At 39.3% G+C, this 17,306-nt stretch overlaps 1 protein-coding gene across 3 annotated transcripts in view; it reads left to right on the forward strand.

Annotated features, from left to right (window-relative positions):
* Window positions 1–244: 244 nt before the first annotated feature.
* The window catches only part of QRICH1 (glutamine rich 1), a 41,046-nt gene continuing 23,984 nt past the window's right edge, over window positions 245–17,306 (forward strand). The window contains exons 1-3 of one of the 3 annotated variants that reach the window (XM_045506031.2): window positions 762–1,802; window positions 1,900–1,959; window positions 10,569–10,898. In XM_045506031.2, coding sequence (XP_045361987.1) covers window positions 10,590–10,898 — 309 coding nt within the window. In that variant the 5' untranslated portion in view covers window positions 762–1,802; window positions 1,900–1,959; window positions 10,569–10,589. Of the gene's footprint in view, window positions 412–761; window positions 1,803–1,899; window positions 1,960–10,568; window positions 10,899–17,306 lie in introns of those variants that run through there. The other 2 variants (XM_045506032.2, XM_074344914.1) reach the window with 2 other exon arrangements.

The raw sequence follows: 17,306 nt of genomic DNA on the forward strand, positions 1-17,306 counted from the left end.
GAGCGAGCTTGGAGTCCTGGCTTGCCCAGGCTCCTTGGCTAGGCCGAACTCCAGCCCTGACTCCGCCCCACATGGAGGGGAGTCTGAGGGCGGGGCTCTCTGCCCCACCCCCCGGGCTCTTCTCTTTGCTATTGCAGCCCTAGGTTCGGCCCTTCTCTTCGGCAGAAGCGTTCCCTTTAAGTCTGGCCAGGAGGTAGCCTCAACTCTCGCGGGATTCGATGCTTCAATTATCGCGAGAGAGGCATTCAGCACCCATTGGCTGGGAGGGTTGAATGTAAGATGGCGCCCAGGGAGCTGTGAGGGGAAAATCCTGTCGGTCTTGGAGCGGCGACGGCAGAACCGGGGCCCCGAGCGGTGCGGCGGGGCCAGCGGGTAGAACGGCGGCGGCGGCGGCGGCGGCGACGTCGCCGGGTGAGGGCTCCAGTGGGGGCAGGGATGCGGCGAGGTTGCGGCCCTGAGACAGCGGGCCCACCCCACACAACGGCGGGCGGGGGCGGGCGGGACGCTGCCGCTGGGCCCAGGAGACCTCGGGGCGGCTCCGGAGCCGAGAATGTCCCTGGGCTCGCGCGCCCCCGCCCCCTGGGTGGGGGAGGGGCGGGTTGGGGATTCGGGTGGGCGCGGCGCGCGAACGCGCGCCGGTGCTCGCGCGCGACCGGGCCTGTTTATACGTTCGGGCGCGCGCGCGCTGTGCGGCCCTCCCGGTGCGCGTGGCCGCTGACGTGCGCGTTCCCGGCCCGGATATCTCTGTTCCTGGAGCTGCAGCCCGTGGGCCAGAGCAGCTTTCTGGGGCGCGCGCCCCGAAGCCGGGGGTCGCGGGCGGGCGGGCGCGCGCGCCCTACTGTTGGGTGGTGGCACCGCTGCGAGGGCGCGCGGGACACCTCTGCTGCGGGGAGGGGCGGCTGGCGGGCGGGCGCCTCGCAGTGTGTAGAAGGTTGCGGGTTGGGCCCTTCCTGCTCAGGTGACGTCCCCGGACCGCCGGGGCCTAGGCCTAGGGAAAAACCAACCAGCTTTGCGGTCTGCCTTGCGGCCCCGCTTCTTTGCGAAGCGGGCGAGATTGCTGGATCTCTAAGAATGCGGTGTTCCGAGGCCCTTGTGCAGGGTGGGTGCTTGGGAGGTTGCTGTCCTGATTCTGAAACTGATCCCTGTTGGGTTTATGAGAGCGGCGAACCCCCTCGACTTTATTCACCTTGTTTTGATGCTTTGTGCTAGAGAGGGAAGGCAAATCCTAGAAGGCCCTTCAGTGGTACCTGCTTTCTTGTCATTAGAAAGTAATTCTACTTGAGCACAATTCCTACACGTCACCTCTGTGCGCTCCGGAATGGGATCCACTTCTTCGGACGCTGTGGAACCACCCAAGCTCTAAAATGACACTTTAAATCCTTAAACGCAGCCTTTCCCTCTATGTGAGTGGGAGGGGCTTACTTGTATTCTGTTATGTTAAGGGCCCGCTATTGCTCAGCCAAAAAGTTGCCGAAGCAAAATTGAACAACCTGAGAATCTTTTCTTGTTTTGTAAATCCAAAGTTCTCCAGCAGAAATTCCTAAAATCTGCCTATGTCTCACTTTTGATGGAGGATTTCAATCCGTTTCAGCTCCCCGCCGTCCCCCCCCCCCCCGCGCCTTGAAATCCCAGCACTGTGTTCTGATGCCAGGGGAGTTCTAGGTTTGTCCTAGAGAAATGTGCACTTCTTTTTCCTAAGACAAAACATCTGCTAGTTTATATTTTACAGTTTTGCTTCATTAAGTTGAAGGAAAAAGAAACCAAAAGAAGCTAACAAAATCAATAAAATTGATAATGATGGGGTACTTTTTCCTAATATTCTGTATTATTTTAAGAACAAAGTTAAAATTTAATAAGAGGCTGAGGGTGGAAGGAACTTCTTTGTTCTATCTTCTTCAGAATGTTACAAGTCTTAAGAACTCAGGACAAGCAGCAGAAATACATGCAACATGGTGACTGGTGAGTTAAAATCGTTCATATGCTGGAAATACGTGTGCAGTTTTTTTTCCCCTGGTAATATTGAAACATTACACATCCTGCCAATCATTCTGGGTGCTGTCTGCCAGAAACTGCTAGGTGCTGGAAAATTGAATATGTGGGACAACTGCATCTTTGAATCCAGCTGGTTTGCTGCTTGAACAGTTTTTCTCTCTTAAAATATAAGTCAGTGCAACTTTAAGGTTTTAGCATGACAAGACATCAGCTTTTCTAAGGACCCGAATGGTTCAAAGACAAGCAGTCAGGTTAACCTAGAATACACTTAAATTTTTAATATACCATTTAAACCTGCTTTTTCTGGAATATCTTTGTTTTTAACCATTAAGTTTGAGATCTGCCTTTCAAATTGGTGTCTGTACAAAAATTTTTTCATAAGCTTATTATTAAGATTTACCTATTAAAAGATGTCCTACTTCCAGTCCTCTGTGATGAATAATTTGTGTATGTCTTCATGAACCTCTGCCTTTCCACATCTCCTTTCAGCTTATGTTGCCATTTTAAAGGAAAGATCAAATAGTGTTTGAATTTTCTTGTAAATTTGAATTGCTCCAAAAAGGTAACCAAAGTTAGGAGCTCTGGGTGTGGCTGTCTTCTATCATGACAGCTTCAGAATCTTTCAGAAGGGATTTCTTCCTTCAAGCTTGCCTGTCTTCTTTTAACTTAAGTGCAAATTTGTCTTTGATGTGCCGTGCTTCTTGCTTGTCTGTTTTTTAAATGGTCACTTTATCTGTAATGGTCTTATTTCTCAGCCTCAGAATGAGATGTTACATGAACACCTGTTCTTTTCAGTTACTTTGTATATAGGTTCCTGCATTTTGTTCCAGATGTTATAAGTTATTAGTCCTTTCCAGGCTTCAGTTAAGTGCTTTGTTAGTTTTTCCCTAAGTGTCACAGTGGATTGTGATTTCTAATTGTGGCTGCAGGAAGAAATAATAGATTAACCCCTTGCTTTTCTGGAAAGAGGAAAAGAATGGTTTCACACTTTAGGCTGGGGCAAAACTGTAGGAAGAGCTGGTAGGCTGTGTCAGAGAGCTTGTGTGTGTGTGTAAAATATCTATCTATATTAATTCAACTGATCTGTATACCGTTTAATGAAAAATTATAAAGTGAACCACTGTGTAGCTAGCACCTCGGAACTAGAACAGTGCCAGCACTTCTGAACCCTTCATGGAGCCCATCCTGGTCACAGCTTCACAACTCCTATTGCTGTTCTGACTTCTGTGATAATTGTATTTTTTGTTTTTCTTTTTAGTACCTTGTACCCCTCAACAATGTAATTTTATTTAATTTTGAATTTTATATAAATGGAGCCATAATGTATCTTATGTTTTCTTTTAGCTTTGTGCTTGTGAAATTCATCCACATTTTGTTCATTCATCCTTGTTTCTATATAATATTCTGCTGGATGAACATACCATAATTTATTTTTTCATTCTATTACTGATAGACATCTAGAATCTTTCCAGTTTGGGGCTAGTAAGAATGCTACTATGAACATTATTGTGTAAATACCTTTGTATATGTGTGTGTCATATACATCTAGGAATAGAATTGCTGGGTCATGTGGAATGGATGTTTTTAGTTTCACCAGATAATGCAAACAGTTGTACCAGTTTACAGCCCATCAGTCGTTGGTAGGAATGTGAATTAGAAAAGTTCCTAGCTGAAAGTATGTTGTCCAGAACTAGAACCATGGTAAAAATGCCCCTACATCAGGGATTCCTGTCTGGTGAAGGTATGGGGCAGATGAATGTTCCAATGGGATCATTTCTATCACAAACCCTATAGTGGGTTAGTATCTTTTTTTTTAACCTCCAAAGAATTTTATAAAACTAGTTAATACTTTGAACAAATACAAAATAACTAGGTAAGAATTAAAATTACGCACTCTAAACCCAAGAAAGCGGAGACACCATTATAAGCCAAATCATTCTCTGAGCCGGTCATCCCAGGTTACAAAAATGCATAAAACAAAACTTGTACTTTTTAGGCTTAGTGAAGAGAAATAAAACAACTCCAGAAAGAGGGCTAGTATCTTTAAGAATAGAAATATGTCTCCTAATCTCCTTTGAAATGACTCCTTAAGTTAATTAGGACAAATGTGGCTGCAACTTCTTAAAATGGGTATTGATTTTTTTTTTTTCCACACAAATGTATTCTTCAAACCAGAACTAAGCTATGAGGATTCACTGCTAATAGATGTGAGCCTTGAAAGGGGCCCAAAAGCATGACTATTGGGTAACCAGGAAGAGGCTGGGCTCTGAGACAGCTCCTGGTGTCTTCTCTTAATCCATCACATATTCAAGACCCACTCTGCAGAGCTGCATGAGGAGCCAGGAAGAGTATCAGATTTGAGAGGACCCAAGAAGGGGTAATTCCCCTGAGTACTTAGACCTTCCTTTAGCACCTAAATAGAAGAAAGAAATTAGCAAACTGAAATGTAATAGATTGTTGCTTTGGACTAACGTTTGTCTATAGTACCATCTTACGTCCTAGTGATAAAATAATTAGAATAATGATAACATTGATATATCTCGGGTCTGCTTTGTGTCAGGCACTGTGCTAAGCTCCAGTAGAAGGAACTACAGGGGAAATACCATTGACAATATGTGTGTTGTAGTGAAAATTTCCTGAGTCTGTTGTTGAGGGGTTGGTTTACCTGTTTATTGTTTTGCAAAGCAGCTATACTTAAAGTATTCAGAAGCAAATGCTTGTTTACAGACTCCTCCACCCCAGTGAGCCCCAGAGTGTTTTCCCCTCCATTTCTGACTCCAGAAATTGGGAGTACTCAACTCCCAATTCATGTTTTCCAGAAGTATTCTAGTTAATCAGTTTATTTATTGCTCTCACCAAGTCTTTGACTTGGAGCTAATTAAGAATATTGTTTGTTTTAGGGTTATACAGAGTAGTTTCGTTAAGTTTATCCATTTTTATTTCTCTTGTTACCAAGGCTTAGCATTGTGTATCTTGTGAGAAACATCTTGAAGTTAACAGTCTCCATTATTATGCAAGCTTCTGGTGCTTGGTAGTTTTGTTTGTATTTTAAGAGTTTCAGATTTTGACGGAAAAATCAAACTGTGATCAACCATAATTGTTAATGTATCTGTTACTGTTTTGTGGTATAACTGCTGTGCAAAAAGTGTTACTTTTTAACTATGTTTTTGGTTTAATACAAATTGTGGAGAATACAGGAGTGTATTAAACAGGAGGAAATTTAAGTCTTACTGTGATTTTACACCATCCAGGCATAACTGCTGTTAGCATTTAAATGCAATTTTTGCCAGTTTTTTTTCTTATGTACACAACTAAACCATACAGGGATAAATAAATAAAATTGTATTGGTTCCCTTTTTGTACATAATGTATTTCTGTGCCATTAAATTTTTAAATTTTAAGCCAAACGTTTTGGTGGGAGGAGGGATGGGAATCTTCTTTTTTTATTTTTTTAAGTAACTGTGTTACAGAAAGATCTGTGGAATCATACACAAAAAGCTTAGAAGCAGACCTTCTTTATATATATTTGGTATATAATCACAGTGGCATTTTAAATCAGTGAACAAAGGAATTTCAATAATTCAGTAAATGGTAAAGGGACAATTTGTTTGGTCTTTGGTAAAAATAATATTAGGCCTTTACCTCACACTATGCAAAATAAATTCTAACTAGATCAAAGCATTGTATAAAAAATTACACTGTAAATTTAAAGTCTGTAGATGAATGACTTTATGGTAAAGGAGAACTTTTTCTGAGCATAAAAGCAAAGGAAAAAACCATTACCACTATTAAGAATTTGTTTAATTTTTCTCAGCGTTTTTCTTTACTCACTGACTAGTCTGAAATATTTAAGTGTATATCTGAAGCTTTTTGGCTTTCCTCTCTTCTAAGCAGCACTTTTGTGTCAGGTCAAATGCTGACTTAGTGTACTTTCATTATTGGGATGTGTCAGTCTGGTAGATACTGCCAAGTGAGCAGGTTAAAAGGACAAGAAATGAAGCCATGTGTGTTTTAGTCTATAAATGAGCAGATTGGAATGTTCTTTCAGATTGACTTTTTCTATTATATATATGTTTTTTAAGTACTCCATTGAATCCATTATTTGTTAATATTTTTTAGCTTCCTCTCATTTAGTGTTTCTCAAATGATTCTGTGGACTTTACAGAGTCAGTGAAGAATCTCCTGAGGGCTTAGTGAAAGAAAAAAGCAATAGGAATTGGGAAGCAGTGGCTTCTGCTTAGAGCCAGCAGTAGACTCTAAGCTTGGAGCACTGCAGAGGGTTTTTTATATTTTGGAGTCAAAACTGCTTAAAACATATGGCTAGCTACAAACCAAAAGGTGATTTTATAATAGGATATTTCAAAAAATTTCACAGTAGAGAACATAAAGAACCTATGTATGAACCTTTATTAACATTTTCTAAGTTTTATAGAATTTTTTCTACTTCAAGATGTTGGTCTTTTCCTTTTTTTGATGAAAACTTAAATACTGAACTTTGAGGTTTTATAACAGATACTTTTCCAAGCTTTTATTCCATTCTTACTTGCCCTTCTGCTCAGGGAATAAATTTATATTTGGACTATTCTTGTAGTGGCTTTTTTGAAGGTAGTTTTCTAGAAGTACTGACTGATAGGATTTATTTGGAGCAAATTGGTTTTATTGTTGGGACCTTGATTATTTAAAAAGTTTGATTTGATATGAAATGCTGTGTTTTAAAACTAAAAGGTTAAACAGAAGCTGTACTCAGCTAAATTCTTGTCAAGAATAGAGGGCATGGAAGTTTAATTTCCTTATCTTACATGGTGGGAAGTCCAGAAATACTGTAAAATTAATAAGTCTACGAGTAGAGATTTACAGCTATGAAAATGGTCATGACAAAAATTAAAATAAGACTGAGCAAGGGTTAGTGAGAGGAAGGTAATCTATTTTTTAATTATTATTTTTTAAAACTTTTTTTATTGAGTTATAGTCATTTTACAATGTTGTGTCAAATTCCAGTGTAGAGCACAATTTTTCAATTATACATGAACATATATATATATTCCTTGTCACATTTTTTTTTTCACTGTGAGCTACCACAAGATCTTGTATATATTTCCCTGTGCTATGCAGTATAATCTTGTTTATCTATTCTACATATGCCTGTCAGTATCTACAGATTTTGAACTCCCAGTCTATCCCTTCCCAACCCCCTCCCCTTTGGCAACCACAAGTTTGTATTCTATGTCTATGAATCTGTTTCTGTTTTGTATTTATGTTCTTTTTTTAGATTCCACATATGAGCGATCTCATATGGTATTTTTCTTTCTCTCTCTGGCTGACTTCACTTAGAAGGACATTCTCCAGGAACATCCATGTTGCTGCAAATGGTGTTATGTTGTCGGTTTTTATGGCTGAGTAGTATTCCGTTGTATACACAATGGAATACACCACATCTTTATCCAGTTGTATACACAATGGAATACACCACATCTTTATCCAGTCATCTGTTGATGGACATTTAGGCTGTTTCCATGTCTTGGCTATTGTAAATAGTGCTGCTATGAACATTGGGGTGCAGGTGTCTTTCTGAAGTAGGGTTCCTTCTGGATATATGCCCAGGAGTGGGATTACTGGGTCATGTGGTAAGTCTATTCCTAGTCTTTTGAGAAATCTCCATACTGTTTTCTACAGTGGCTGCACCAAACTGTATTCCCACCAGCAGTGTAGGATGGTGTCCTTTTCTCCACAGGAGAGAAAGGTGATTTAAATGCTCTAAACTTACCTTTGCTAAAGTGTTTAAAATTGGTAGATTGAGAACCAGGAGTCAAAGCATACTCAGCTGTTTTTAACTTTTTATTTTATACCTTCCTATACTATTTGAACAATTTTCCTAAGAAAATATATGTATTCCTTTTACCCTCCTCCTCCCAAAAAAAACAAAGACAAAAAAAAAAAAAGCAAAAAGTAGGTGGGATTTTATACTGAAAAGTGAAGAAAGCTTGTTTCTAGGAAGAAAAGTTGGTGTAATTCTGCTATATATTTATTATCAGACTTCAGATGAGGCTTAAGCCTCCTTCATTACTGAAACTTCAAAGAGTGAAGGAAAGTAAGGTCATGAGGAAGATTCTGTGGACAACTGAGTAGTATTTGTGTGAAGGTTTTTCAGTTCTATAAACTTAATTTGCAGTGTTTGATACAGTAGCTATGATTCAAGCAATGTCTTAAGTATTTTATGTGAATGCAACTAATTGTTGAAGAAAATATATTTGAGGAAGTATAAATTCCAGTTGCCTTCTGCTTTTCTTCTATAATGGAGGTGAAAAACTGAAATGTGTACCAGCATGGTAGCAAACTGGTTAATGACTATTCACACAGTCTTTTCTTTGTCCCTTTTCGAGCAGAAGGGTATATGTAATTGGATATTAGGGTCACATATTTTGAACTTTGTAATGTTGTTGGTCTGTATTATGAGAGATGCCTTCTTAAGAAGGAAATTTCAATTGTGATGCTTTTATCAAAAGGAAGCTTTAACACATTCTGTGCCAGTGTGGTGACTGTGGGTCGCCTACACTGTAGTGACCTGCTCTGAATATGTAACAGAAGGATGAAGTGCTTGGCCTTGTTGCTCCTCCTGCTCTTTGTGCCATGAGTATCATTGATAGTTTAGTCTTGAGGTCCCATAGCAGACCTTCTAAGTTTCTGCTCTGAGAAAGATAACTGAAAGCCCTTGCAGCAAAGAGAAGGGAGAATTGGGCAAGGGAGATGGTTAGAAGAGAGGCGAGAAAGGGACGAACAAGAGTTAAATTTCAGAAGACTAGAGACCATCAGTGACAGTTTCACCTTGCACTCCCCTGACCTGTATTTGTGTCCTCCATAGTCTCTTGTGCGTAAGGTCCCTGAGAAGTGTAGGCACTCCTGAGAGTAGTAGCATAGGAATTTTGATTTTAGACAGGATGAGGTATATGTAGTGTTCCTTATTTTTGGAGGAATGTATTTGCAGTATATTACGGGCATCAGTATAAAAGATTTATTGCTGGGTCTGTGCTTGAAAGTGCCCAAATACAATTTGTATACTATACTTACAAAGTGCCCCACAGAAATATTGCCAGTGTCAGTAAATTAACAGTAAGGATCATGTTTTTCCTTTGGTCTCACTCTTGCCCTGGATAAATAGAATTTTTTTTCCTCCCAAGGTATAAACTAACCATTTACTAGGGAAAAGCATACCATTTATGGTTGTGAATTATAGTTGTTACAGGAACAGGGTCATAATCCTTGTTCCACATTGAATTCCAAGTGCAACAGATATACAGAAAGTACCTACATGTGTCAGCCATTCAGAGGACCAGGACACAGCCCTGTCTACCAGAGTTTAGAGCCAGGTGGAAGATAGGAGATGAATACCCACACACCTTTTATCTGTTAACATAGACAGTGAAAGAGAGACTAATATTTCTAGCCTGATGGCTCAAGGAAACAAATCACTTTCCCAGACATTTGAGATTGACTGAGTCTTTTTCTGGCAAAGAGATTGACTTTGTTTTCTTTGCTTTCATATTCTGCCATTGCTTTTGTTCTGGAGGTGGTACTGGTCAAGAGAGAATGGTATGAAAGCAGCAGTGACAGAGTACTCAGCAGTTCATAGATAGATTGCATGGTTGTCCCCCAGTTAACTGAGAGCTGCTGTCCATCCCTGCTGATTAATTCTTAAGGTAAATACTGAGATGAAAAATTTGCAGAATTGATTTCCGAACGTTAGTAATGACCTAGTTATTTAATGTACTATTCAACTCGTTCCCCCAATTTTAATAATATTAGTTACTATTTCTATGGCACTGTCTGTATGTCAGGTGCTTTTCTAAGTGCTTTACATATATTTAATTCTCATGTCAACTTTGTGAGGTAAATACTATTTTAATTCCCATTTTATAGACAAAACTAAAGTTAACTGACTTGTGTAGGATTACACAACTAAGGAGAGATCGAGCTGGGATATGAACCCAGGAAGGCTGGCTCAAATCTGCTCTTAACTAGTAAACTCTGCTACAGAAGAATGTGAGCAGAATATGGCAAATGGGATTTTTGGTGTTTCTGGTGGGAGATGAAGAACGCATGCCTTGTCTCTAGGGTTTTGCCACAGCTAGGTGACACATACCTGTCCCTTTGCTGTAGGACATAGTTGGCAGTGGAAATAGAACATGTCAGTAGGAATACCTGCTCCTAGCTTCCTCTGCGATGGTCACAGAGCAGTGTTTGCATGTGACTTTTATTGTCCAGTGCTTGGCTCTGTGGAGAAGATGGAATTGGCCTAGAGCTGGGTGGAGAGTGTATTTTCAGCCCATTTCATCCAGTATTGTGACGCATGCTTTTGTTTTTTGTTTTCAGTGTGTTAGTTTGATTTAAGAAATGTTTATGGAAACAATTTTCAGATGCCATTAACTGAAAAAATAATGTTGTTTAATAAAATTTTACTTTGGATTCCAGATATGCACAGCTGCCTTGAATATTCCACTATGGTGTAAGAGTGATTGCTCTGTGCATTTCAAGATGTAAAAACAATGGCATAATTTTGAGTTCTGTCCATTTATTTCTAGGAACCCTAAGGACTCTGCAATATGAATAATTCTCTGGAGAACACCATCTCCTTTGAAGAATACATCCGAGTGAAGGCGCGGTCTGTCCCGCAACACAGGATGAAGGAATTTCTGGACTCACTAGCCTCCAAGGGGCCAGAAGCCCTTCAGGAGTTCCAGCAGACGGCTACCACTACTATGGTGTACCAACAGGGTGGGAACTGCATTTACACTGACAGCACCGAAGTGGCCGGATCTTTGCTTGAACTTGCCTGTCCGGTCACTACCAGTGTTCAGCCACAAACCCAGCAAGAACAGCAGATACAGGTTCAACAGCCACAGCAGGTTCAGGTAAAAGGGAAATGTTGAGGTGCATCCTATTTAATAGACTTTATTTGCCATCAGAATTTTGGTTAGTAGAGCATCACATCTATATACAGATGGTTAGAGGTTATTCTCACTAGGGAGTATTCTAGGGGTTTTTGAAACATTTTATTTAACACAAGGGCTTTCATAGTTAACACTGACTAATAATATTTGCAACTGTTGTAAACTGAAAAGACCACAGATACTTGCCTCTTGCTTTGCAGAACTGAACAGTATAGAAATTGGGGTCTTCTGGGACTGGATTTTGATGTGTTATAGCTGTGTGTGACTGAAGCTTCCCTTCTGTCTGTGTCACCCAGAGGAGATCAAGAACATAGAAAGGCTGGTCTTAGCTCATTACTATAAAGCATGATATTTGGAACTTTTAAAATTTTATTTAAATTTTTTTGTGTGTAGTTTTTCTCTGAGAGGGGAGGTAATTAGGCTTATTTACTTATTTATTTTTGGAGGAGGTGCTGGGGATTGAACCCAGAACCTTGTGCATGCTAAGCATGCACTCTACCACTTGCGCTATATCCTCCCACCTAGAACTTTTTTTTTAAAATGGAAAGGCTGTCATATTTTAGTGATCTTCAGTTAGTTGTATGGTTCCATGACTCAGGTCACCTGTAGATTTCTAGGCCTGCATTTGATATTTATAAGCCTTAAGAAATGATACTAATTGATAATAAGCTTACTGAAAAAGGAGAAACTAGTATATTTGCTGAGAAGGTACAAATTTTTCTCTTTATGGGGTCCTTGTGTGAAAGTAAATGTCTCCAGTTACAATTGCTGCTCTCTTGCTACTGTCTGTTGTGGTTGCATTTCATTTTGCCCTCGATGACTTTTCCACCAAGAGTATAGGAAAGGAAGTGGAACATGATGGAGAGGCAGGAGTCTGAAGAGATGTGTTTGTTGAGATAGAAGTCTTGGCCCCTTTGCCCCTTAGGAATGTAGGTGGGAAAATTAGAAGGGCTTTGGAGTTGCAAATTCCTGGGTTTAAATTTGGCTTGAGCTTTTATTTGTTAACATGATCTTAATCTTTTTAGCTCTAGTTTTTCTGTCTGTCAATAGGGTTAATACTATTTAGTGAGACTGAATGAGATAACAAGAAAGCATCTGGCACATGAAGGGATGCAGTCGTTTATTCCAGTCTTTGTAAGGAAGGAATGGTACAGGAAAGGTAAATCAGAGAAGGCTGACTTTTCGGTTCAAGAAATTATTCTGCTGTTATTTACAGCTTGGACCTTCTTTTCCATTAGATTAAAATAGTTTGGGATTTGAGTTTAAAGTGTAGTTTAAGACTTTATGTTCAAGATGGCTAATTGAGATCACCTATTAACATCATCATCTTCCCCAAACCTCGTGTAAATGAAAGAAGAAATACAAATATAATAATAAACCCATGAGATAAGTACAATATGGTGGGCTCACATGTATTCATATTTTCCCATTCTGAGTGACTGAAAAGATACTTTAAAAAAAATTTTTTTTTTTCCTACCAGTGCTAGAAAAAACAAATACCATCAAAAAAACCACTAAATCTGAGAAATTGCTGTAAGAGAGGATGCAAACAATCAGATGACAGGAATTCATGTAGGAGAAAACTTTTGGGGAAGGTGGAACAGTTTTCAGGGTTCCTAATCTGAGAAGTGGAGATTCCAAAGAGCAGAAGGCTACCCTGGGGACTCTTGGGACCTGTGGACTGGGAGTTGACCAAAGACTTTAAAATAGATACAGGCTCGTGTGTCTGCCTATGTTATGAGTAGATACCAGGTATAGGATAAGGGTGGCTCTGCTGATCAGTGGACAAAGGATATTATTCTGTTAGTGAAGTAAGGCAGTCTGCTCCTTTTTTGGAAATAAAGTCGGATACCTCACATAATACAACTAAGGTTCAAATGGGTTGAAGAGTCAGATAAAAACAAAACAATGAAACTGTTAAAAGGCAGCATAGAAGATTTTTGTAATTTTAGGTTGTGGAAAGCCTTCCTAAGGAAGAAAGTAAACTCTGAGATAGCTTTCCCAATCTTTTTTTTACCCTGAAGGTATCTTTGAAATAATTTTCAGGTCTCAGGGAATCCTTGCATAAAAATTACTATATTTACAGCTCATGGAATGTTAACTTGATCAGCAAGCGATATAATAATTCAATAATAGTTATCAGTGCTCTTTTGACAAGAATGATACGTATTTTTTTCTATGGATCTACATTTTGACCACCTTGTTAGGGTACTTTTTATGTGTGATTCTGTTCCCCACATACAGGTTGTCAGTTTTAATTCAAGTTATTGTGTAGAGGAGAATTCATTTGTTCCTTTTTAAAAAAATTTCTTACTTGAAGGTTTTTTGCCTTATTCTGTAGTCCTAAAAACCACAAATTTCTACTGTACAAGTTGCCAAGATATAGTTTGTGGTATATGATATGTGCAAGAGTAGTTTTTTCCCCCTTTATTTAAAATTAAAGATGACCTTTTAGCCAACCTTTCTTGAACCAAAGGGTAGTTAAGCCTTGCTTACCTTTCTTGAGACTAGTCTTTCTTTCCTTTTCATAAATTTTTAAAGTTCTTAAAGCAAATTTATTTTCATTGATAACTGGCTTAAGCCAGATGGATTTAGTTTTTTCTAGAAGTTGACTTTCTAGATTGAATTTAAATAAAGATTGAAGAGTGATACTAATTAATGTTACTTACTTGAAAAAAAATTTTTTTTAAGGCATCTGGGATTCCAGGCATCCTTTTTTTTTTTTTTTTTGGTCAGTGGTTGGGGAGGTAATTAGGTTTACTTGTTTATTTTTATTTTAGCAGAGATACTGGGGGATTGAACAAAGGACCTTGTGCATGCTGAGTATGTGCTCTACCACTTGAGCTATACCCGCTACTTGAAAATTGACAATTTTTATAAACCTAAAGCTATCAATATCATAAACCAGACAATATTAATAAATATATGGCTAAAGATACAACTTTAAATAAGACTTTGAAAAAACATTTTTTTTCTGAGTGGTATCAGTCTCAAATATAGGCCTAGCAGTTACAAAATTATTTTATACACATGCTGGCTTCTTGATCTCTTTTATAGGTTTCTGTACTAAAAGTAGCACATGAGGCATAGAGAGGTTAAGTCATCTTCCAGTAACTAGCATTTGCACCCAAGCTGTCTTATCTTGAGCCTGTGCTCCTAGCTAGTACTCCTAATACACAAAGAATTTACAAACTAGAAAAAAATACTATAGTGGAAAAAGAAACAGAGGATATAAATAGCATATCAAAAGATGCTTCATGTGACTGGTGATTATGGAAGTGTAAACTTTAAAGTGAAATATCATATTTATTAAATAAAAAAACATTTATAAAGTTTTTACCCAGAGCAGCAAGGGTATGAAAGGATAAATTAGTGTATTTGGCAATACACTAGAAGTGAATTTGGCAATACTTGTCAAGTATTTAAGAATGCATACCTTTGGCCTTGCATTTGTGTTGACAGATATGTGTGTATGTAAGGATATTCACTGCTGCATTGCTCGTAGTAGTAACATTAGAAACAAGTCACTCTTTCAGTAAGGGAAATGGCAAATAATGGTACAACTGTAGTGTATTGTCCTATGCAGCCAGAAGAAAGAGGTAGATCTATGCATATTGACAGAGTAGAGTGTTTAATATTTTCAGTTTAGTACTGGCTTTTAACATATGTAGAATGTAGTAATCCTTAAATAGTAGTAATAAAGCCCAAAGTAGTAATTGGAATGGGGAGTGGGATACTAAGGAGGAGAGCTTAAGTTTTTTTTGTTTTTTAAATTAAACATGAATTACTTTTATAATAAAATCAAAAAGTGTTGCTTGGGAATATTTTGATTTGAGCATATAGAGCATTGATCCGCAACCTCTTCTTCCCTATCCCAGACATCTCCATATGTCTGTGTTGATGTGTAAACCCCTTTGCTAGATGCTTGAGTATAGCCTTGAACAGGACAGAAAGCTCACTGCTCTTGTGGCACATACATTATAGCTGGGAGGGGATAGATGATACATAAGATTAACAAAACTTGTTATATAGTGTGAAATGCAAAGGGAAAAAACAAATCAGATGGGGGTGGCCAGGGTAAGCCTTAATGTGTGGGTGACATTTGAGTTAAGACCATAGAGAGTTGGCGAATGAGCTATGTGGTTATCTGAGGAAAGAGCATTCCAAATCAGAAAGCCCCAAGGTGAGAGCTTGCTTATTTGAAAAACTGCAAAAAGGCTGTGTAACTAGAGTACACTGAGTGAAAGGATGAGACTAGAGAAGTGACGCATGCACTGAAATGTGGAGCTGAACAGACCTGTCTTCTCAACTCAGGTGTTAAAGGGCTCTTTGCCCCATAGTGTTTTCAGTCTAACCCTTTTGGTAAGAATGAAAAAATGCTTATATTAATGTTGTTTGAAATTTCAAAACAATTTGTTACCTTGAAGGCAGAGGTGATTTAAAATTAGATTGCTTTATTTTTAAAAAACCATCTGTCACCATCCCAGAGAGTTTGTTCTGTCCCCATGACTTTCTCATCCATCCAACCTAGAAGCAGCACATCGGTTTTTGGATTTAATGTAACAGTTACATCCTTAGAAAAGTTTAGTGAACTGATGGGAGACAGTTCTATGTCAGAGGTTAATTAGAAGAGTAACTATCTGAATAAAACTCACTGTGTTCCTTTACTCTCTGCTACTACCACACGCAAACTTCTGGCTACCAAATGTATGTGTTTTTTCCCACAACAGCCAGTTTTTTAGTCAGCTGGCTGACCTGTAATTCAACTCAGTTCTGACACTGTCTGCTTAAGAGTTAGCATCAGATCCCACAAGCTAAGGGATCGGTCTCACAAGACTGCCCCCTACTTTAGACACTAGTCGCAAGTCCCAGGTTGTCATGTGTACTTCTGACTAACTGGCTGTAAATTGGGGTTCTTACTACCTCTCCTTGAGTTTGATGGTTTGCTAGAACAGCTCACAGAATTCAGGGAAACATGTTTAGCAGTTTATTATGTAATAAAGGAAATGATAAAGGATACGGATGAACAGCCAGATAAAGAGATACATAGGGCAGGATTCTGAAGGGTCCTGAGCACAGGAGCTTCTGTCTACATGGAGTTGGGGTGCACTACCCTCCCAGTACATGGATGTATTCACCAACCCTGAACCCCATACTCTTGGGATTTTTATGGATGCTACATCACATAGGTGTGATTGATTAGTAAGTCAATTTCTAACCCCTCTTCCCTCTCCAGAGAATGGTGGTTGGCGCTGAAAGTACCAGGTTCTAATTATGGCTTGGTCTTCGTGGTGACCACACCCCATCCAGGAGCCCACCAAGAGTCGCCTCATTAGATTACAGTATGTTCTTAGCACCTATATTATCACTTAGGAAATTACAAAGGTTTTAAGAGCTCTGACCAGGAAGGAATTAAAGACAAAGACCAAAAATTTATTTTTCATTATATCACAGTATCACAGTAGCATATGTCTAAGATAGACACCTTTTTAAGGCAAAAGGAAGAGCTCTCATGTAAATACCTTAACAGTTTGTACAATACTAGGAAGGCCTAAGTTTCCTTTTGTTTATAGGTCTGCCTGAGCTAGGTGAAGGAAGTTCATTTGGAACTTGACTTTCAAGAGCTTTCTTGAGTTGGGTTACATTCTAAAGCATCCACATGGAGTTAAACGTGTATGCCAAAGAGAAGAACCTCTCATATTGAGTTGGTTTCACTTGGCACCCATAGAATTGCTTGTTTCTTCTCTGCACTTCTACAGGGCTGGAACTGAGGCTTCTGACTCAGTGGGGTCAGTCTGGCTCTGCTAAATGAAGGGTGCTTTGGGGAAGGGGATTTCTCAGCACTTGCTTCTTTGTTGCTAGAAGTAAAGATCCCAAGCCTTCAGCGGATCAAAGTGCAATTCTTCCTTATTTGTCATCCCAGCGTCTGTCCGTCTTCCTTTTTTTCTTTTTGCTGTTGCACATTCCCTCTGTGCTGGGACAGTGAGTCCCTAACCCTTCACTACAACGTAGAATTGCTGAGAATGAGGAACAAGGTCATCAAGAGCAAGTTACTTTGAGAATTACGTAAAATAGTAAGTCCTGACTACACTCCCTGGCACATAGTCAGCCCTCAGTAAGTAAATAACAGCTGCTGTTACTGTTTTCTTCCTCTTATTCTCATTAGTGCTATTCCTCCCTAGGGCCCCAGTTGCTTTTGAGACATTTGAAAACTATCCAGACAAATATTTATAACAAATATTCCCACTATGTTGGCAGTTTGCCATTTTTGCCTTTTCTTTAAGACATAACGTCACAGATGCAGTTCAAATCTCTAGTACACCTCTGTGAATATCCTCCTCTTCCAAGGTAAATACTCTTAAAATTTTC

The sequence above is a fragment of the Camelus bactrianus genome, chromosome 17 (genome assembly GCF_048773025.1).
Source record: "Camelus bactrianus isolate YW-2024 breed Bactrian camel chromosome 17, ASM4877302v1, whole genome shotgun sequence".
Lineage (NCBI taxonomy): Eukaryota > Metazoa > Chordata > Mammalia > Artiodactyla > Camelidae > Camelus > Camelus bactrianus.